Genomic DNA, 22,212 nt, shown 5'->3' with positions numbered 1-22,212 from the left:
TTGGTAAGCAAGCTCCGTGATTAGACGACGTATGAGGGTTTGGCAATTTCTTGCCGAACAGCCACACATGATTTGTTTATAGTGCTCAAGTGTTTGTGTACACATAAGCTCACTCCCTCCATCAAATTGACATTACCTGTACAGGTGTACCATGTTCCATATGTCAGATGATGAAATGATTGCAGAGCAACATGAAATGAAGTGCTTTCCACAAGAGCGCAACACCTGGTCTGGGAATCGAACCTACAATCTTGCAATCACAAGTGCAACACCATAACCACTAAGCCATGATGCTTACATACATACACACATACACACTTTGTGATTAGCAAGCCTACCAACGTTTTTATGTGAAGAGATCTTCATAATTGTTTGAGTGTGCCACATGGAAGTGTTGATACTTGTCTCTGTTTTGGATGGCACTCTTGAACAATTGTGAAGATCTCTTCGCATGAAACCATTGGTAACCTTATTAACCCACAAATAAAAAATATTTATCCACCAATGTGGTGTTGAGCACTTATTCTTACTGTTTGATATTAGTGTGTGTGTGTGTGTGTGTGTGTATGCATATGTGTAAACAAGTAAAAGACATATATATGCATTGATGTGTATTGATATTTATTAAATTAGATAACTGGTTCTGTTTACTTTAAAAAATTGTGATTTTGAATACTGATCTTGAAATTGTGGTTTTGCTTCTTTAGAAGCAGAAATATATGTTAATATATACTGTATGCACACACACACACACACACACAACATAATTTTTCTATTTAATTTTTTAATTTACTTTCAGATATTGAGTATGGATGAAGAAAAAATGTGGTACAAGGCTGAACAATATGGCTCAGAGGGTTATGTTCCATACAACTATATACAGTTGAAACCACACCCGTAAGTAACTACTTCAAAGTAGTTATTGTATTGATGTACACTGCACTTGTAATTAAATCTGCAGCAATTTGACGTCAAAACATTGCGCAGTGTTCTCATTTAGGTTATATTGTCTTAATTAGTGTTGGATTTAATAAGTTGTAATGTTTATTTTCCCTGGTTATACCTGTTGTCTGTTCTTTTGCCATTGCTTGACTTGTTAGAAATAGCTGCTAAATCTGCCTTAAATTATAGCTTAAAAAAATAGAAAAAAGATTGACCCATTGGCTGATGTAGATCTAAATATTACTGAAAAAAAAAAAAAGAGTTGGTCATGACTGGAACATCTTTGGTCATAAGTCAGAGCTGGCCTGTGGCTAAACAGTAATACCATAACCTGCAGAAACCAGTGAGGGAGTCTTTATATGGTTGCTCAACTTGCTAGAGATAGCAGCCAAATCTCTCTCAAACAACAACCTGCTGTTTGTAAAAAGGACATCAGATAAAATAGCCTGAGATAGTGTGTGTGTGTGTCTAAAAAAAGAGAGGGTCGCCACAGATAAACTAGCTTTAATCATCAATCTACTGGTTTAGAGTTGACTTGGGTTTAAACAACAATTTGATCTTCAAGCCAGTGAAACCTGGGTTTTGATATTGATTAAAGCAACATGTCTGCGCCTCTTACTGGATCACTTAAGATTCTGATCTTTGTTGTTTAACCTTGCCATTCAATCCTGATAAAGTACACAATATGACCAAAGACATTCCAGTTGTAACTATCTTCTCATATATAAGGGACTGCACAGTTTTTTTTTTCTTTCTCTTTAACATGATAGTATGATTTGATGGCAATTTCACTGCTATTTCTACCAGGTCAAGTTACTGTGTAGATGCTTTAGCATTGGCTGGTTCTCAGTGACCATTGTCGTTTTAGGTTTGTTCACTCTGGACCAACCTATGGCTATACACTTACGACAACTGTAACAAACATTGTCAGTGGATTAACTTCCCTGTCCCTCATCTCACTGAAGCAAAGCAAGTGACATAAAGAAAGGGGACTTCCTTTTTTCTGGTCATTGCCTGCGGCATGTGTAAGGATTTTCGAGCGAGATCGTTGCCAGTGCCCCTGGATTGGCTCTTGTGCGGGTGGCACATAAAATACACCATTTTGAGTGTGGCCGTTGCCAGTACCGCCTGACTGGCCTTCTTGCCGGTGGCACGTAAAAGCACCTACTACACTCTCGGAGTGGTTGGCGTTAGGAAGGGCATCCAGCTGTAGAAACTCTGCCAAATCACATTGGAGTCTGGTGTAGCCATCTGGTTCACCAGTCCTCAGTCAAATCATCCAACCCATGCTAGCATGGAAAGCGGACGTTAAACGACGATGATGATAGCTCCTCTCACAATCTTAGTAGCTCAGGGCATGATAGTATCTAACCAAACAGAACTACAGGCATGGAAATGCAAAACCAAACAACCTGGTCTTTAAACAGTGACACCGTAACTAAATGTCAGTAGTTGTGTTGACTAAGTTTTACACAAGGATATCTGTTTCTCTTATTATAGAACACTTGAAACCCCCATCTCCCTCACAGCCACACACTCAAACACTGATTGCCTGCAGTGACTTTGACCATAAATATCTCCAGTAACAGTTTCAGTTGTTTTTCCCCTTTCCTTTTTCTAATAAATTGTCTTTTTTTTTTTTCTTTTGCATTTGATTCTTTATATCAAACTGTTTTGTTGGACTCCACCTTCAGATGTGATGTATCATAACCTATCAGATATTCTTGAACGAGGATCCCTTGATGTTGTCTTGATTCAGCAAGCAGGTTTATGATTGGAAGTAATCCAACTATACTCATCCATGGCCATTCTGTCCTATTTTTAGTATTATGTATCTAGTGCTACATCAGCCTGTTTATATTTGACTACTGTTTTTAGCAAGTTGAAACGCTACCATAGATTTTCATTTATTGGCTGGTATGATATCTAAAATAGCTGCAAGATTAAACTGACATTGCAGTTCTGTGATTTTTAGTTCAGTCTTTGTGTGAGATCTTAGGCAAGTGTTTTTTAATATGGCCTTGTGTTGACTAATGTCTGAGGGAAACTTAGTAAATGGAAACTGTTTGGAAGTCCATTGTATGTGGTGTGTGTGTGTGTGTGTATATATATATATATATATATATATATATATATATATATAGGCACAACCATGGTTGTGTGGCTAAGAAGATTGCTTCTCGACCATGTGGTAGTGAGCTCAGTCCCATTCTATGGCACCTTGTGCAAGTGTTTTGTGTAGCCCCGGGCCTTGAAAGTGGGTATGGTAGATAGAATCTGAAAGAAACTCATTGTATGTGTGTATATATATATATATATATATATATATATATATATATATATGTTTGTCCCCCACCACTATTTTACAACTGGTGGTGGTTTGTTTACATCCCTGCAACTTGGCAGTTTGGCAGAAGAGACTAATAGAATAAGTATCAAGCTTTAAATTAAGTACTGAGGTCAGTTTGTTTGATTAAACCTTTCAAGGGCATACCTTGACATGACCTTGAAATAAAAGATAAGATAAACAAATAAAAAATATGAGAGAGAGAGAGAGAGAGAGATCTTTGTGTTTATCTCTGCATATTTCATGTTGACATAGGAACTAAACATAAAGCACTTCTAGCTGCTTTTTAAATTATAATCTTTTTTCCATTTAGTTGGTTGTTGAGAGAATATTCAATTAATTGTTAAACTTAGCAATCCATTCTCTCATCATATGAATAATATGATTAGGTGATAGTTTTATTAAAAGTTAAACAATTCTATTTAAAAAATTCTTTTTAGTTAAAAATTTGTTTGAGGGAGTTTTTAGTTGTGTCAGGAGAGTTTTAAAACTGTTTAACTCCCCATGTCAGCTTCAATCAAACAGACCTATGTATAATTGGAGGCAGTCCACTCATGCCTGTCGCATCTTTTTCCTAAGCTCAGTGCCTCAAGGATTACATTATCTAGTGCGACTATCTTTTATAAGATTGTAAGATTTGATGAAGATTTAGCTGCTATTTCCAAAAAGTAAAAGGACTACATAGAGGCTCCCTTTTAGATTAGTTAAACTATCGTGAAGGGCTTTTAACCTAGTTGTGGCCTCTTTTTGGTGTTGCATAAAGGTTTAAAAGTTTAATTGTGTTTGCATATTGTCAACTATCAACTAAGCAAGTAGTTTTGTTTCTTCATCATCATCATCATCATTATCCTTTAACGTCTGTTTTCTATGCGGGCATGGGTTGGACAGTGGTTGGCTTTCATTCTAACATCCATCCAGGTACCTTCTTTGCCCATTATTCCCGGGAGGGTCATAAGAGTAAAGTCCTCAAGTAATTCCTCTCCAGGGTCCAATCAGAAGCAACCATTATTGCACTTTCTGGCTGGATTCCTAAGTGTGACCAACTGAGACTATAGATATTACTGTCTCATTCTTGGTCTACCCTGGGTCTCCTGATGGTTTGCTCAGCTTGAAGACTCTGTCTTGCAATTCTTTCCTGCAACATTCTAATCACATGTTTATAGTACTGGAGCTGTGACCTTTAATGCAGAGAAATAGTGGCTTGACCTGGAGAACAAAATTTTGGTTAATCGGTTGTTGTTGATGATGGTGGTGGTAGTGGTGGAAGCAGCGGCAGTAGTAACATAGTAGGTTGTTAGGACTGCTAGAGCATCGGACATACTAGCTTGTGACATTCTTTCTGGTTCTTTACATTGCGAGTTCAAATCTTTCTTAGATCAACTTTACCTTTCATCCTTTTAGGGTTGATAAAGTACTAGTCAAATACTGGGGTTGGTATGCTCCACTAACCCTCATCCCCTAAATTTCTGGCCTTATGCCTCTACTAGAAACAAATATTATTAAAACCTTGTTTCCAATAGGTAGGACTCAGTCATCATGGGTTTGGATTGAACTCATGAATTTGTTTTATAGGCTGGTTATACAATTCATTGAGTAGAACCACCCTACCTTATTGCTTGACCTGTTTGAAATAGCAGCCAGTTTTCCTTCAAATCACACACTACTGTCTTTAAAAAACTCCAGATATGTTACATAATACAGACAGGGGTACACTGATCATGAGAGAATCACTGGATTGTCATGGTTGGAATGCTTTTTTTTCTTCTTATCAGTAGTGAGTCACTGCTTATCTGAAGTTAATAAATATAAAACAGGCAGGCTCCAGTGTGGTTATCTCTAAGGTTACCACCACTACTATTACTCGGGTCATTACTCTTAGGTTATTGTCACCGCCACTACTACTACTACTGAAAGATTTTAATTTAGCCGTCTTCACTTGAGCCTGGGCAGGGATAAATATCTTACCTTTCAAGTGTGTGTGTGTGTGCACATACACATTGTCACTGACACAACTCCTTTCCATATTGCTAACCCATGCAGTATTGATACTCCTGTAAATACGACCCTCCACTCCTTACAGATATGTTACCTTCCAGAAAATCTTGCTATAGTGTGGGATTCCATACACAACACCTATTTTCCATCTTCTTTCTTCCATGCCCCGAGATAGTTCCTGCAACAAGTTTCACTCCACAGAGTCCATGTTATGGCTAGATTTCCAGGAATATGTTTCTGTAAAGCTCTGGGAGGGTAGGGGATACCCATGTGTGTGTGTGTGTGTGTGTGTGTGTAATAAAAATAGACAGATGGTTATCTGGTATTGCTATAGCTGTTACCTTGGGTGTCTTTATTGTGACATAAGCATAATACAATTGCATAATATGTTGCAGAACCCTTAACTCATCAGACCACCAAATAAACAAGTTAGCAGTGACTTGTTGCTTAATCAACCAATCATCAAGTGAAATTTCTAATCAGAAATACCAACATTTAAGAAATTTGGAGTGAGTGTGTGTGTTCTCAACCTCTCAATCTAGAGGGGTGGATTGTGGAATAAGTTTATAAATATAAGGACAGTTTATGGGCATTAATATCCTAAAGAAGACACCAATCTGAGCAACCTCACCAGCAAAAACTAGTAGTAGCAGAATTTACTCAAATATAGCAGATAGTTGGCACCAAGCATGATAATTGAGCATATGAAGAACATTCAAAGGCATCTGCTGGTGCTGCTCTAAAGCCCCTCATTGTCCTATATTGCTATAAATTTAGCATTACCTGTTCATTCACTCAACTTAATTAATCATGAAAGAAGAGTTCCGAAAGAATATTTCAGAATCAATAAAATATTGGCATAATTTAATGGACATTCGGCTAATTATAATACAGGGAAAATAACTTAGAGCAAAACTGCTGACTAGGTAAGTTTAGTGCAAAACTGCTGACTAGGTAAGTTTAGTGCAAAACTTCTGGAAGAGAAGGATGGGAAAACAAACAGGAGGAAAAGGAAAGAAAGTAACTGAAACTGGCTGAGATAAAACAAGTATGGGAGAAAAAATTAGAGAGAAAGTGGTCCATGCACCTTGTGTAGACTGTGGTGTTGACTCTTTTAAGTCCTGGGATAAATCAGTGAGGAAGCATGACACCATTGTCACTGCTGACGGCTCCCAGAACCATCATAGCTGCTGGAAACTGTTGGAACTTCATTTAGGTTTCTGCATAACCATTTGTCTTTCATTTGTTTTACCTTCTGGTTCCAACTGAATTTTTTTGCATCAGAGAAAGCCCAAAGCATTCCAACTTCTTAGTGTTTTAACTTGTTTAGCAGTGTTTTGCACAGATTGAATGAGTCTCTCTCTCTTGTCACAACCGACATAAACTGCCCCCCCCCCTACATCCGAATGTCCTTGTGTAAAACTATTCTTATGACACATTCTGAAGCCTTGATGTCTTTTGCAATGGCTCTGATTGACTTTCTGGGGTTTTCATAAATTATTTCTTTGACTTTTTGTACAAAGTTATATATTGTGATACTATTAGGACCCTGTACATGCTTTTTGTGAATAGCTGCTGCTGATGTTGGATCCCCTGTCAGCAGCTTCCAGCTCCTTTTGAACTTTGAAGAAGTCAGCTATCTCTGTATCACTATGTTGTACTTTTAGGGCAACAATAACTGTGCTTTTTCATTTGCTGGCTCAACCTGTTGTCTGACATTATTTATCTGAAAAGTAAAGTAAAAAAAAAAAAAAAAAAAAGTTAGGGTTCTTGAAGGAGGTGTCCTCAAAAAACTGATTCAACCTGTATATATGTATTGTGTGTGTATATGTGTATATTGTTTTTGCTTTACTGTTTTATTGGTTTCAGTCAGAGGCTGAGGTCATGCTGGGGTACTTACTGTCTTTTAGTGTGATCAAGATTCTTTTCTGTATTGTTTCTGGTGAAGCAGTGAGTTGGGTGGTGCTGCTCTTCTTTGTGCCTCCTGGCAAGATGTGGGTTCATATGGTATCATAAAAATTTGTCCACACATTCTTTGAAGACCTCCACATCTACAACTCGCAAATCTCTGAGACTACTCAGCAGAATGTTGAATAATTGTAGACCCTTGAAACTCGAGCTAATACAGTACTTGGTCCTTATTCTACATGGTGGAGACGGGAGCTTTGGTACTATGCAGTGCTGTCCAGTTTGGTTGTCAGTATAGCTTTCATTTCCAAGGTTGGAAACTAGACTTTCCAGAAACTTCCCTATGTATATGACTGCATTTCTTTTGCTTCTTCTCTCTGGAGAGTATATGTATTGTATGTATGTATGTACATATGAGGAATAGCTGAAAAGTTCATAGGATGACCAAGATACTTTCATGGAATGTGACTAAATGAGGCTTATTTTACAACATAGTCTCCCCTTGCGATCCATGCACTTCTTTCATAGGTGTTGCAGTGCTTGGATCCCATTGGTGAAGAAGCTTTTGTGTTGTTGGTCAAATAAGTCAACAGCAATTATGACATCATTATCACTGTGATACTTCCATGCCAAGTGTTTTTACATGTTGGGGGAACAGATAATAGTCAGATGGAGCCAAATCAAGAGAATAGAGAAGGTAATCAACCCGTTTAAAAGTCACAGTCGTATACAGCAGCCATTGAAACCAAGGACTTGTGTGCTGGAGCATTGTCTTCATGAAACAAGACCCCTTTCCTCAGTTTTCCTGGGTGTTTGGTCTTGAGTGCCTTTTGTAAACACCCTCAGCAAGTTGGCATAGCACTCTCCATTGATGGTGTGGTCCTTTTCAAGATATTCCATAAGCACAATGCCTTTTGCATCCCCAGAAACTGAGGCCTTCAATTTCCCTGCAGATGAAATGACCTTGACATTCTTTGGAGCAGGTGACAATGGGTATTTCCACTGCATGGATTGTCTCTTTATCTTTGGCTCAAAGTGATGAACCCAACATTCATCCTGGGCTCGGAAACATGGAAACCAGTTAGATTTACCTGAAACAATGTCAGATTTTCCTGTGATGTCATCAGGCTGATGCACTTTTGATCAGGTGTCAGAAGACCTGGCACTCACCGAGTTGAAATCTTCATCTTTCCAAGTTCGTTGTGCAGAATATTCTCAATTCTCCCACTGGATATGCTAATAGCATTGGCTATTTGAGTTATAATCAATTGCCTGTCATCCATCGCCATGTGGTGAATACGCTCAATGTTTTCGTCAGTGGTGGCAGTTGCAGGATATCTAGACCTTGGGTCATCTTCAAGACTCTCCCCTCCTAAATTCAGCTGCCTAATTTTTGCTCTGTTAATAAAGCTGGAGTGTCATCCCCTAATGTAGCAACCATGAATGTCATTGGTGGTTAAACCCTTTTTTCTGCAGGCATTTGATAATACTACAACCCTAAATTTTGTTGATTTTCAAGATAAGTTGCTACTAGTTACTTCTGAAGGTTTCTTTGAACAGTCAGGTGTCCGTTTACCTGGAAAGAAACAATGTGGTTAGTTATAAGAAGAGTTGAAATTAATGCATGCAAAATTTCATAGCTCTAGCATCACTCCTTCATAGTCAGCTAATGAAATTTACAGGCTACCCTCATATGTATGTATATGTATCTATGTGTATATATCAATATATATTTATTTGTATGTATGGATTGATATGTATGTATGTGTATGGATCAATATATATTTATATGTATGTATGTATTGATATGTATTTGTGTGTGTGTGTGTGTATATGGTGGGGTGTTGAAATGTTCCTGGCATTAAGGGTATTATGAAAAGCCTGGTTGGAGGCCCAACCTTCTGAGTTCTTTTAAAAGGCTTAGAAAAACTGAAGGACCACTACAATAAGTGTGTGAATTTGAGAGGGAAATATGTTGAATAAAATCATCATCATTGACTGATCCTCCAGTATTTTCTTTTACCCAAAGCCAGGAACTTTTCAGCACCTCCTCATATGTATGTAATATATATATATATATATGTGTGTGTGTGCGTGTATGTGTGTTTATATTATTGACTGTTGCCTCTCATGTATGACATTGTGTTTCAGGTGGTTTATTACAAAAAAAGTAACTCGAGCTCAGGCTGAAAAGATGTTGCTGGAGAAAGATGATGTTGGTGAATACATTCAGCCAGATGGTGCATTCCTGGTGCGTCACAGTGAAAGCTCTCCTGGTGAATTTTCTATTTCAGTCAAGTAAGTATCACCTTCTCTGTCTAAGATGAGTTTCCTGAGGGTCAGCACTACCTGCTAGTAGTGTCTAACATATAGTCAAAGCACTTCAGACATGACATCTCAACTTTGAGGGGTTACCTTGGACTACATTATGTGTTTATTCTTATAAACACGTAAGTGGTTGGTGTTAGGAAGGGCATCCAGCTGTAGAAACTCTGCCAGATCAGATTGGAGCCTGGTGCAGCCATCTGGTTTGCCAGTCCTCAGTCAAATCGTCCAACCCATGCTAGCATGGAAAGCAGACGTTAAACGATGATGATGATGTTGGAAGTAGGGTGGATATACTAAATTGTAATTATTTTGTGACAGATTGAATAAAAGACCACACGGTATGTGTCACTTTGTTGATTACCACTGTTATAATAATAATGATGATGGGAATGAGTGCTAAAATGGGCACAATGTCAAAGATTTTGGTGTTGAGGTTATCTCTGCAGATTTTTTATAGAAATCCGAATATGCATAATGTAAGCAACAATGCGACAGAAGATGGAAAAATGGTTAATGGGTGTATATGCCATACTTCAGGAGTTCTTGCTCCTTCATCAATACCACACTCAACTCCATTAACCATCCATTGCTTGAATAACCACTAAATACAGCAGTGAAACATTATATTAGATATACCAATTTTAGGCAGCTGGTACCTACATACTAATGACTTGCATAGCAAAATACAGCATCTCTGCAAGTCATTAATAAGATTTTGGTGCGGGTTAGAGTGAATTTGATTGGTGCTAGTACTTAGCTAAAACGTTATTTATCAACCCCAGAATGTTTTTTAACTTGGAGTCCTTCAATAATTTCATGTGTATTTGTTTCCTATCAGCATAAATTGTGGACCATAATAAATGGAATGTTTTTTCACCACTCAGGTTTCGTAATGAAGTACAACACTATAAAGTACTGAGAGATGGAGCAGGGAAGTACTTTCTCTGGGTCACGAAATTCTCTTCGCTTAATGCTATTGTCGATTACCACAGGCGGTCATCTGTTAGTCGGGGAGAGACTATTTTTTTGATAGACATGTTAATGAAAAAAGACAAAAAGAAACAGGTGAGTGAACAAACCTTTCACTAGAAATTTATCCATTTAAAAAAAAAAATTGCTGCTAATTATTGCTGGTTAACCTTTTTCATAAAGGCATGTTTTGTTTTTTAAAAAATACAACATATCTGGACTGTTTCTCTCTGCATCTCGTATAATACATCAATGCATGTTGGAGTATACAGTATGTTCTTTAATGAAATGAAGGAGGTGGGGTTCTATCTGAAGTACTAGATCAGTGGTTCTCATCTGGGTCCATATAGTCCCTTGAGAATCCATGTAAGATGTTGTTAAAATTTATCTGCAATAAATTGATTACATTTATACAATACACAAAATATTTTAACAAATTTCTTAATACAATTCCTAATGATATTTAATTGTAGAAATATAATAGAATTTTTTAAACATCGAATGGCTAAAAGGGTACATCTGAGTAAAAATGGTTGAGAAACACTGCACTAGATATATTTGTTATACTAAGTCAATTAGCCAATACTTCAGTCTTCTCCATTAACGCTAACCTGGGGCAAGCTTTCATCCCATCATGAAATGATTTAATTATAGATACATAGTGATCCGGACATCCAAGTTTGCCAAGTATTTTCCATAGAAAGGCCTTTGTTAAATCAATGAATACCTGAACAAGATCCATATTTTGCTCATAGCACTTCTCCTGCATCTGTCTTGCTGTGAAAATCATATCCATTGTCCTTCTACCAGATCGGAAGCCACATTGAGATTCAGATAGAACATCATTTACGAGACACCAATTCAGACGGGTAAGAAGAATATTTGCCAGAACCTTGCCAGCAGCTGATAAAGCAATACCTCTGTAGTTACCACACATTGTTCTGGCTCCTTTTCCTTTATATAGAGGAAGAATAAATGCATCCTTCCAGTCCTTAGAGATTGCACCATCCCTCCAGACTGCACTAATAAGTTCATGAAGGGACTGTGTGATGTAATTACCACCAAATCGCAAGACCTCAGCACAAATTCCATCCTTTCTAGGTGCCCTATCAAGATTTAATTTACTTATTGATGTCACTACTTCATCTATTGAGGGCATAGAATTTAAGGAGCCAATGATAAGTCTTTGTTGCATAGTATCAATCACTATTTTATCCACAACTGACTCGTGGTTTAGGAGTTCAGAGAAGTGTTCGATCCAGTGACCTGTGATTTCTGTTGATTTAGTAAACAGAGTGGAAGACTCTTTGGAAAGCAAAGGTGCTGATGTGGAGCTCTTAGGTCCATAAGCTCGCTTCATAAGATGGTAAAGCTTCTTGCTATCATTTGCATCAGCAGCAGCCTGAACATCATGAGCAAGATCCTCCCACCAAGTGTTCTGCATCTTCCTGAGAGATTGCTGCAGTAGTGATTTTACACTGCTATAGTAGGCAAGTGCTAGACTTTGCTGCACAGTAGACAGTTCTCTGTGTAGCAATACACTGTGAGCATGGCGCTTTACCACCAATAGTCGCTGAACTTCAGCATCATTTTCATCAAACTAGTCTCTGTGTCTGGCAATAACATGTCCCAGTGTTTCAGCTGCACATTGAAGAACCTGGTCTCGAAAATCTTCCCATGCTACAGTATTTCCAATGCTGGACAAGCGAGTCTGAAGCTCTTTCCTAACCACAACATCATATACCTTGTGGACATTCAGAACTTTGCTCGCACCAGACTGGTCTGTCCAGCATTCTGATCCATGAAAGGACTTGACATTACAAACGTCATAAATGTCGCGCTTGCGGATGATGACATAATCCAGCAAGTGCCAAACTTTAGACCTTGGATGCATCCACGTTGTTGTGTGATCACCTTTGTGCATAAAATGAGTGCTTGCGATGTAAAGTCCATGTTCTTTGCAAAGCTCCAGTAGCAGGAGACCATTGCTATTCATTTTCCCTACTCCAAAACATCTTAGAGAGTTCCATGTTTGCCAGTCTGTTTCAACCCTGGCATTAAAATTCCCCAGTAGAATGACTTTCCCAGGGAACTGTTCTGGGGCCATTACTGTTTATAATAGCCCTCTTAGATGTTCATGATCACCTGGACAGCCACTGTCACTAGCTATGCTGATGATACAAAATTATCACAGGCAATAAAAAATCAAAATGATGCTGCAAGCTTATAACAGGACCTCAGTGCAATGTACAAGTGAACTGAAGTAACCAACATGCAGTTTAATGGTGGAAAATTTCAAGCACTGCATTATCAACTCCCAAAAGTGCCGGAGCCTTCATATACAAGACCAGAAGGCACTGCAATCCCACAGTCACAGACAGTGAAAAACTTGGAGATCAGTATGTGCAATGATACATAGTTTCATATGCATATTATTAAGGTGGCAGCAAAGTGCAGACAACTGGTAGGATGGATACTAAGATCTTTCAAGAGAAGAGACCAAAATGTTATGTTGACCCTGTTGAGGACCTTTGTTCTCCACCACCTGGACTACTGCTCTCAGCTATGGTCACCACATAGTGCCAAACTAACAGTGGGCCTTGAAGCAGTTACTCAGTAAAGTTTGTCTGATATCTTCTCTCCACTTATTGCCGAGAGGGGTATCATTATCATTTTAGTGTCCGCTTCTCTGAGCTCACATGGACCAGGTGGAAGTTGTTGCCCGTCCTGTCACCAACACTAATCATTACTCAAAGTAAAGTAATTTTTCCCCACAGCCAGATATGTTTTCACACAAGATTAGAAATGAAGGACACCACTTGCATGATGGTGACAAAGCAAAGCCTCGGTGCTGGTATGGCTGTGCGGTAAGAAGTTTGCTTCCCAACTACATGGTTTTGAGTTCAGTCCCATTGTATGGCACCTTGGGCAAGTGTCTTCCTTTGTAGCCCTGGGCTGACTGACCAATGTGGATTTAGTAGACAGAAGTAGGAAACAGCCTGTTGTGTGTTTATGTGTCTGTTTGACCATTGCTTGATATATCCAGTGTTAATAAGCTTATATCCCCGTAACTTAGCAGTTTGACAAAAGAGACCAATTGAATAAATATCAGGCTTGAAAAACAAAGATAGACTGGAGATGATTCGTTTGACTAAGGGCTCGTCATCATCATCAGATGCATGAATGAAACAGACAAAAGACACACACACACAGAGTTTCTTTCTACTTCCATCTGCTAAATCCTATTGCAATGGCTTTGCTCAGCCAGAGCTATAGCAGAAAACACCCAAGATGCCATGCAGTGGGCAGTGGGACTGAACCCAGAACAAACCTTGTGGCTGGGAAGTGAACTTCTTAACCACACAAGCATGCCTGTGCTTTCAGGAATATGAAAGGAAAAGTTGGGGTTCAGATATGAAATAGTGAAACTAAAATGGTAGTGTGTGTGTGTGTGTGTGTGTGTGTGTGTGTGTGTGTGTGTGTGTGTGTGTGTAAAAGGTGGGTGAGCAGAGACTGGTAGATGGTGTTGTTATATTTCTAGGTAAAGTAGAGCAGGATGTGTTGTAGCAGTTAACTTTGAAACAAGAGCTGCAGGTTGTTGTTGTTGTTGGGCACTTCCAAGTAGGTGATAATTACACTTTCCCACTCACCACTACTGGCACTTCCCTTCCATCTCCTCCTCTCTAGTGTCTCTTTTCTGAAACTATAAACCCATCCATGCCCCACCTCTACACTGTGTGTATACCCTGCAAGTGACCGGTTTTTTTTTACCACTTCATAGTTGATGACTCATGTTATTTTTTGATAGTTATATGTGTGTGTGTGTGTGTTCCTGTTGAAATAAATAACAACAACAAATGTCAAAACACCTACTTAGCATTGTTATTATTAAGGCAACGAGCTGGCATAATGCTTTGTGGCATTTTGTCCATCTTTTATGTTCTGAGTTCAAATTCCACCAAGGTTAACTTTGCCATTCCAAGTTCAATAAAATAAGTACCAGTTGAGCACTGGGGGTTGATGTAATTGACTTAATCCCACCTCTAAAATTGCTGGCCTTGTGCTAAGAGGCCTAACAGAATCATTAGCACACTGAATAAATGCTTTTCTCCTGGTTTTATGTTCTGAGTTCAAATTCTGCCTTTTATCCTTTCAAGTTGTTCTATGGTCAATGTAACTGACTATCCACTTCCTCCAAAATTTCAGGCCTTGTCCCTATAGTCAACTTAGAATGGCAAAGGTGATGCTTTAGACTGAAATAATTACCAAGGCATCAAATTGCTGGTAATGAAAATTGCAGAAAGGGCCATAGCTCGATTAATTAGGAAGAGATCCATACCAGGAAGAAGCACTGCTGGGTGAGGCAACTGCAGAAATACTTGGCCAAAAATAAACCTCTGTATTTGGCTTTTGTTGACATGGACAAAGCCTTTGACAGGGTCCCCCTCTCCCTTATCTGGTGGGCAATGCAGAAGCTAGGGATAGATGAGTGGTTGGTGAGTGCCATGTGCAGGGATGCTGTCAGTAAGGTGAAAGTTGCCAATGCGTATAGTAAGGAATTTAGTGTACAAGTAGGAGTCCACTGTGGATTGGTTCTCAGCCTCCTTTTGTTTATCATAGTGCTCCAGGCTATAACAGAGGAATTTAAGACTGGCTGCCCTTGGTAACTTCTCTGCACTGATGACCTTGTTCTTATTGCTGAATCAGTATCAGAACCGGAGAAGAAATTTCAGGTGTGGAAGCAAGGTCTGGAATCAAAGGGCCTTAGAGTTAATTTAGTAAAGAATGAAGTCCTTATTAAGTGGGAAAACAGATAAATCACATCTCCCTTCAGGGAGAAGGCCCTACTTGATATGTAGAAAAGATATTGATAGAAACTCCATATAGTGTACCTAATGCAAGCTATGGACACATAAGAGGTGCAGCAGTATCACTGGAAGACTAACAAAGAAAGTTCTCTCTACATGTGGAAGATGTGCGAGTACATTAAACACCAGGGATGTACAAAAAAATAGACTCCCTCACATGTCAGGGTGGCCCCTTGGAAGTAGTAGACAGTTTCTGTTATTTAGGTGACCAAATTAGCTGTGGTTAAGGTTGTTCTGAAAACATAGCTGCTAGAATAAGAATGGGCTGGGCAAAGTTCAGAGAGCTACTACTTCTGTTGGTGACAAGGAGCCTTTCCCTCAGAGTGAAGAGCAGATTGTATGTTGCTTGTGTACAAACAGCTATGCTGCATGGCAGTGAAACATGGGTTGTGACTACTGAGAACATGCAAAAGCTTGAAAGAAATGAAGCCAGTTTGCTCCATTGGATGGGTAAAGTCAGTGGGCATATACGACAGTGTAAGTGATTTGAGAGAAAAACTGGGTACATGAAGCATCAGATGTAGTGTGCAAGAGAGAAGACTGTGCCAATATGGTCATGTAATGCACATGAATGAAGATAGCTGCATCAAGGAGTGCTGATCTCTAATTGTGGAGGAAAACATGGAAATTAGTAGTGAGAAAGGATCTTCAGACATCGGGCCTAACAGGGAGGTGACAAGAGACTGAGACTTCTGGCAATTTGCTGTGCTTGAAAACAATGTCAAGCTAAGTAAACTTGTTCTTGCATGACCTCTGTATCACCCTTCAACTGAGCAATCCTAATCCTGCAGGTTTGTGGAAGCTGGTATCACATAAAAAGCACCTGTGCTGGTGCTTTTTAGAAGCACCCATGCCAGTGTTGTGTAAAAGCACCCAGTACACTTTGTGAAGTGGTTAGTGTTAGGAAGAGTGTCCAGCCATAGAAACCATGCCAAAACTGACATGCAGCCTGGGAAGCTCTTTAGCTTACCAGCTCCTGTCAAACCATCCAACCCATGCTAGCATGGAAAACAGATGTTAAATGATGATGTTGATGCTGATGTTGTTGATGATGATCAAACAAAATAGCTTACAGTATTTGTTCTAGTTTTTTGAGGTCAGAGTTGTTGGATGGTAAACTTAACCCATAGCCTGCCTTAACACCATCATCTGGTCCTTGGCTCCTTTTAATGGAAGGGCCCAGTCTTTTGCAAGTAGGCTAGGTTTCTGGTTTGAGAATAACTACTTCTATTGTTTCCACTTGGAGGTCCTCAAAAAGCTATCCTGCAATTACCCTTCCATCTCTTAATAAATAAATAATTTTTATTGTCATTAATCTAGGGCTGGTTGAGTATCAGTGGTTGTGGTAGGAAAGTTAGTAATATAGAGGAGTTGAGGCTGTGGTAACAGAGGCAGAATAAGAGGGAGAAGAAAAGCTCTTTGTTTGAAGGCTAGAGATTGTAATGCTGTGAATGTGTCCAGTTTCTTCCTTTTTTCTTGGTACAAAGTTGTGTGTGTAATAGCAGTACCAGCACCACTCTCCTAGAGGTGGGAGAAGTTCTCTGTTGTTAGTAATATTTCAGCCTTTTGGAATGAGTTATCAATTGATCAGTTCTTAAGTATTTCCTGACTGAAAAGGAAATCCAGTTTTAGTTGTGTTTGTGAAGTCATTATGAAAGATACTCACTGTTTTGAGGGTTTTTAGCTTTTGTAGTGTAACTGTCCGTGTGTATGAGTGTTGTGGCTGGAGATGCAATTGTGTTAGAATGATTAAGAAGTTTTATTTCTTTATTGCTCACAGAGGGGACAAACAAGGACAGACAAACGGATTAAGTCGATTATATCGACTCCAGTGTGTAACTGGTACTTATTTAATCGACCCCGAAAGGATGAAAGGCAAAGTCGACCTCAGCGGAATTTGAACTCAGAATGTAGCGGCAGACGAAATACCGATAAGCATTTCGCCCGGCGTGCTAACGTTTCTGCCAGCTCGCCGCCTTAATGGTTAAGAAGTTTGCTTTGCAATCATGAGGTTCTGGGTTAAATACTACTGCCAGGTATCCTCAATAAGCGTCTTGTTAATCATGGCCTTGGGTCAATTTATGAATGAAATTAAGTCAATGGAAACTGTGTAGAAGCCTCTTGGATTGAGTGTATCTGCAATTAGAAGTTCCCAGTCATGTCACATACAAGATATATTTCAGACGTTTTGAGACTTTTTCAGGAGAGACATTTATCCATTTCAAAGAAGTACAAAACTCTAATCTCCTTCAAAGTAGGATCCTCTGACTTCAATGCACTTGTAGTGCTACAACCACTTCGTGAAGGCCCTGTGTAAGTTCTCCAATATGAAGGTATCCAGAACCCTTATCACAGCCTCCTTCATCTCCCCAGTGTCTTCAGAAAGACTGCCCTTGAAGTTCTCCTTCAACTTGGGGAACAGTGAAAAGTCACAAGGAGCTAAGTCTGGACTGTAGGAAAGGTGGGAGACAGTTTTGATGTTCATCTCTGTCAAGTAGTTGGTTACCAGGATCAAATTATGGACTGGTGCATTGTCATAGTGCTGGTGCCACCAACATGAGTGGAAGAGCTCTGGCCTTATGCAACAAAAGCTTTTCCTGAGCTGCTTCAAAACTTCTGCAAAGTATTCTTTGTTGATTGTCAGGGTAGAGGGAACCCAGTGGATGTAGATAATGCCTTTGCTATCAAAAAAGGGGATCATCATAAGCTTTTCAGTGGACATGTTTTAGCTGGCCATCTTGAATTTGGAGGAACCAAGATGCTTTCATTTGGCAGTCTCTTGGTCTGTGGAGCATAACAGTAGATCCAGCTCATATCACAGGCCACCAGAGACTCAACTACTTTTGGATTGGTGATAATGAACTCAACCATCTCCCTGTTGTCACCAACACATCTTTCCTTCTCTTTGTCACTGAGCACCTTGAAAACAAACTTTGGACAAATTTTGTGCTTGTTCAGATCTTCATGACTAATTCTGTGTGTAGTCACCACACCAGCTCCACATTGTATGCTTATTGTCTTTAAAGACACATGATGGTCTTCATTCAGAAAATTATGAATTTTCTCAACCAGCTCTGATGTTCTGATGTCCTCCCTACTATACCTCACATTGTCCCTCGCCTCTCTACTGTCCTTGAACCTCATGTGCCAGTGAAAAGCAGATGCTTTGCTCATTAGTTAATCCATAGTCAGTCTGGAGCATTTCATAAGTTTCTGTAGTGTTTTTGCCCAATTTAACACACAAAACTTTATTACATAATAAGCTTCCAACTTGTCTTCGCATCTCGAATGCATTCCCCAAACTAGTCAGCTGTAATAAGCAGTGTGTTCAAAGTGCTGTTAAAGCTGTCTCCTTCAATCTGAATAAAAGGTTGACAGGTCAATACATGTGCATACACACAATGTGTGCATACATGTGCATACACACAATGTTGGTCTATACTGAGACAGTGGTTTGGGAATATCACATAGCTGTGATGGTCATGCTTCTGATAAATTTGGGAAAAGCACTAATTGATATCTTTAGTCAATTATGCTTCAAAATCAGTTACTACTAATCTGTCAAAAGTCTAATTTTTAGATGATTCTCTAGATCTACACTCCTTTTCTTATGAACTGTACCATAAACCAAAAGAGAAACTCTCCTACCTACACAAACAATTCTGTCACCTACCCCCATACTGTTTAAAACCTAATAGCTAACATTAGTAATAGGATAACTGATCTATCTTCTAAAGAAATATATAAGACAGCCCTTACTATAACAATGCCCTAGCTAACAGTGGCTTCAAAGATAAGATATAATTACAACCCAAAATATGAATCATAAAAATAGACTGAGGAAAATAATTTGGTTTGCCTCTGCTCCGTCTCCCTCAATGTTAAAACTATTATAGGCAAGAAATTTCAGTTTTAGATAAGCATTTTCTTGTAAAACACAAGTACAGGAAAATTTTTAGCAGATGTTCAATTAAAATATCATACAGCTGCTGCCCCAATATGAAGAACATTATCACTTGTAAACATCTCCAAGAACCCACTTCCAGTTGTAATCGTCAAGACCCTGAAGCTTGCCCACTTGACCAAGCATGTATGATAAATTCTGTCATATACGAGGCAGAAGTCAAAGCAATACTTCAAAATAACTTAACTGAAAAGAGGAATTTCATTAGGTTATGCAAAGATTTTAAACCACTTATCTCCTTTCTGGCACATTGACAAAAGTAAAGTTACTAAGTTGGTCAGCCTTGTATGAAGCTTGAAGAGCAACTCCACACCACATACAGTCAAGTGTAAAATTATTGAGAAATCCATGCCATATGTTATGCATAACTGAAAGATTGTACATTCTTTTTAGATCTAAGAATCCCAGCACACAACTGAATTTCAAATCAGAAGTTTTCAGCAAATGCAAACATATGGACAAACTTCTTTTGGTGAAATACAGAACACCACCCCGCCAGATAGATCTACTGTCTCACACACTTTCACACTGTCTCTCACACCATCCTCTGTTGAATCATTCTATAACTAGCTTTATTATGGCTTTACAGTCAAAGGGGACATAACTCTAATTTTCTTTTTTTTTTCCATTTCTTTTTCTGTTCTTTCCACCCTACCAATTTTTACATCTACTTTCTTGCTTTTTCTCATGATTTCTCTTGTTCCAGCATCCTGGTTTGTAAATTGAATAGGCTTTGTGCTCAGAGCCTGAAGATTGCTTGGAGACACAAGGCATGATATAAAAACCTGCCTAGACTTTCCTTGCTTAATGCATTAGTAGCTCATATCTTTATACTGTGCACATTAAATATTTATCTATCTCTCAGTGGATGGAATGCTTTTTCTTGATATATATATATGTATACACATACAGACACACCTTCATATAATGTGTTTTCCATGCTGGCATGGGTTGGACAGTTTGACAGGAGCTGACCAGCTGAAGGGCTGTTTAGGCTCCATGTCTGTTTTCTACAGCTGGATGCCCTTCCTAACATCGACCACTTCACAGAGTGTACTGGGTGCTTTTACACTGCACCAGTGTCAATGCTTTTTACATGGTACCAGCACTACAAGCCCGCAAGATTAGGGATGCTTGGCAGGAGAAGGTTGCAGGGGACGAGCCTATACATGTATGTGTATATGCACACACATGTGCATAAATAGACAGTGGTGATTTCCTCCATGAATGCAAATTCCATATCAGATTTTATTATAAACTAAAGAGATAGAGAGTGTACATCGTATGTCATTGGCCTTGATAAAACCTGTCAAAACATGCTTGACCAGCTGGACAGGTTGGCACCATACCATGGGAGAACCTCTAAGTGATTTATTGACTTGCTAGGAATAGCAGCAAGTTTCTCTTAAATCATTCTCCTACATTATATAAAAGGAAGGACACATTGAGTAAATTAATTTTAAAAAGACAGAATGGCCATGACCAGAAAGCCTTGGGGAATATAGGTCTGTCTGCTCAATGAACTATACTTAACATACTTAAAACTATACTTAAAAGCAACCCCACTGGTGTTGGTGCCACTATAAATTTACTTTGTGTTAGGAAAGCATCCAACCATAAAAACCAAGCCAGATATGGCTTCCAACCCATTTAGGAGTGCATTAATTCTTGTAAAAAAAAAAAAAAAAGCTGTCTTAGCAACCATCCAACCCATGTGAGCATGGAAAGTGGATGTAAAATGATGATGATGAGGAGGAGGAGGATGTTGGTCATGATTTAATATATTCATATATTTTTGTTCTTGTTGCAGGTAAAAGCATCATTTGACTTTGATCCGCAATACCCTGAAGAGTTGCAGCTACAGAAAGGGGAGATAATCACAGTTCTAGAAAAGAAAGATGAAAATTGGTGGAGAGGAGAGAACACTCGCGGAGTGCAAGGACTGTTTCCAGCCACATACGTTTGTGAAATACAGCAGTGAGGTCTCTCGCTTGAATTGGCAACTGTTGTCAGAAGGCAAAAAAAAAAAAAAAATTATATTAAAAAAAGTGAAACCAAAACCACAGCAACAATTAAAAAAGATTTTAAAAAAAAGCAATCCCTGCCAATGCCACCACTACCACCACCACCATCTGTCCTTCATAAACACATTTCACTGACTGACTGACTGTCAGTATGTCTGTTTGTGTATCCAAGACTTTCTGTTGATGAGGAGACTACAGAAAACTGGGAGAAGAAGCAGTCACTTTTATATATATGTTCTCCTATTCAATAAAGTGGGGAGGTAAATGAAGGAGCACAAGAGATAAAGCCAAACTCATTTCAAGACAAACATCTTTGACAAACCCACCGCATTTGCTCTCGAAACAGAATCACAGTTTCACAGTTGTACCTAAACGCACACACACACACACACACACACACGCAGGCGCATATGGGTGTGTGTTCATATATATATTGTGTGTGTATGTGTATCTATATATATATATATGTGTGTGTGTATAAAGAAAACTGAAAGGAAAAGATGCCCTACACACACAGCAACAGTCTATACTTCTACTGCTACAACACAGATCCCTTGCGAACGGCAAAAACTGAAGGCCCAATCATCTCACTGGTTTGTTGGGGGCGGATGAGGATTGAAACATCTTCCTATCCCCTCCCTCCCCCGACCTGCTTCTGATTGACCCCCACTATTGTATAATATCTCACTTTACCTCCCACCTATCACTCCCACCTCACTCCACACTTCAATCGCATTTTTTAATATTTGGGAGACAATGTTTTTCTTTTCTCTTTTCAGACGAAATTTGCTTTATCTTAGTTTGTGTGTGTGTGCGCGCATGGATATGTATGTACATACGGATATATTTGACAGCTTCAGGGTTGAA

The 22,212-nt window shown here is 39.0% G+C and overlaps 1 protein-coding gene across 1 annotated transcript in view; it reads left to right on the top strand.

Annotated features, from left to right (window-relative positions):
- Positions 1–21,927, top strand: part of LOC106879692 (growth factor receptor-bound protein 2) — a 105,618-nt gene extending 83,691 nt beyond the window's left edge. Inside the window, exons 2-5 of the mRNA XM_014929369.3 lie at positions 800–897; positions 9,344–9,490; positions 10,405–10,585; positions 21,132–21,927. Coding sequence (XP_014784855.1) covers positions 800–897; positions 9,344–9,490; positions 10,405–10,585; positions 21,132–21,302 — 597 coding nt within the window. The 3' untranslated portion in view covers positions 21,303–21,927. The remainder of the gene's footprint in view (positions 1–799; positions 898–9,343; positions 9,491–10,404; positions 10,586–21,131) is intronic.
- The last annotated feature ends 285 nt before the right edge of the window (positions 21,928–22,212 follow it).

The sequence above is a fragment of the Octopus bimaculoides genome, chromosome 21 (genome assembly GCF_046866305.1).
Source record: "Octopus bimaculoides isolate indiv1 chromosome 21, ASM4686630v1, whole genome shotgun sequence".
In the NCBI taxonomy this organism is placed as follows: domain Eukaryota; kingdom Metazoa; phylum Mollusca; class Cephalopoda; order Octopoda; family Octopodidae; genus Octopus; species Octopus bimaculoides.
This window is presented reverse-complemented; position numbering and strand designations above follow the sequence as displayed.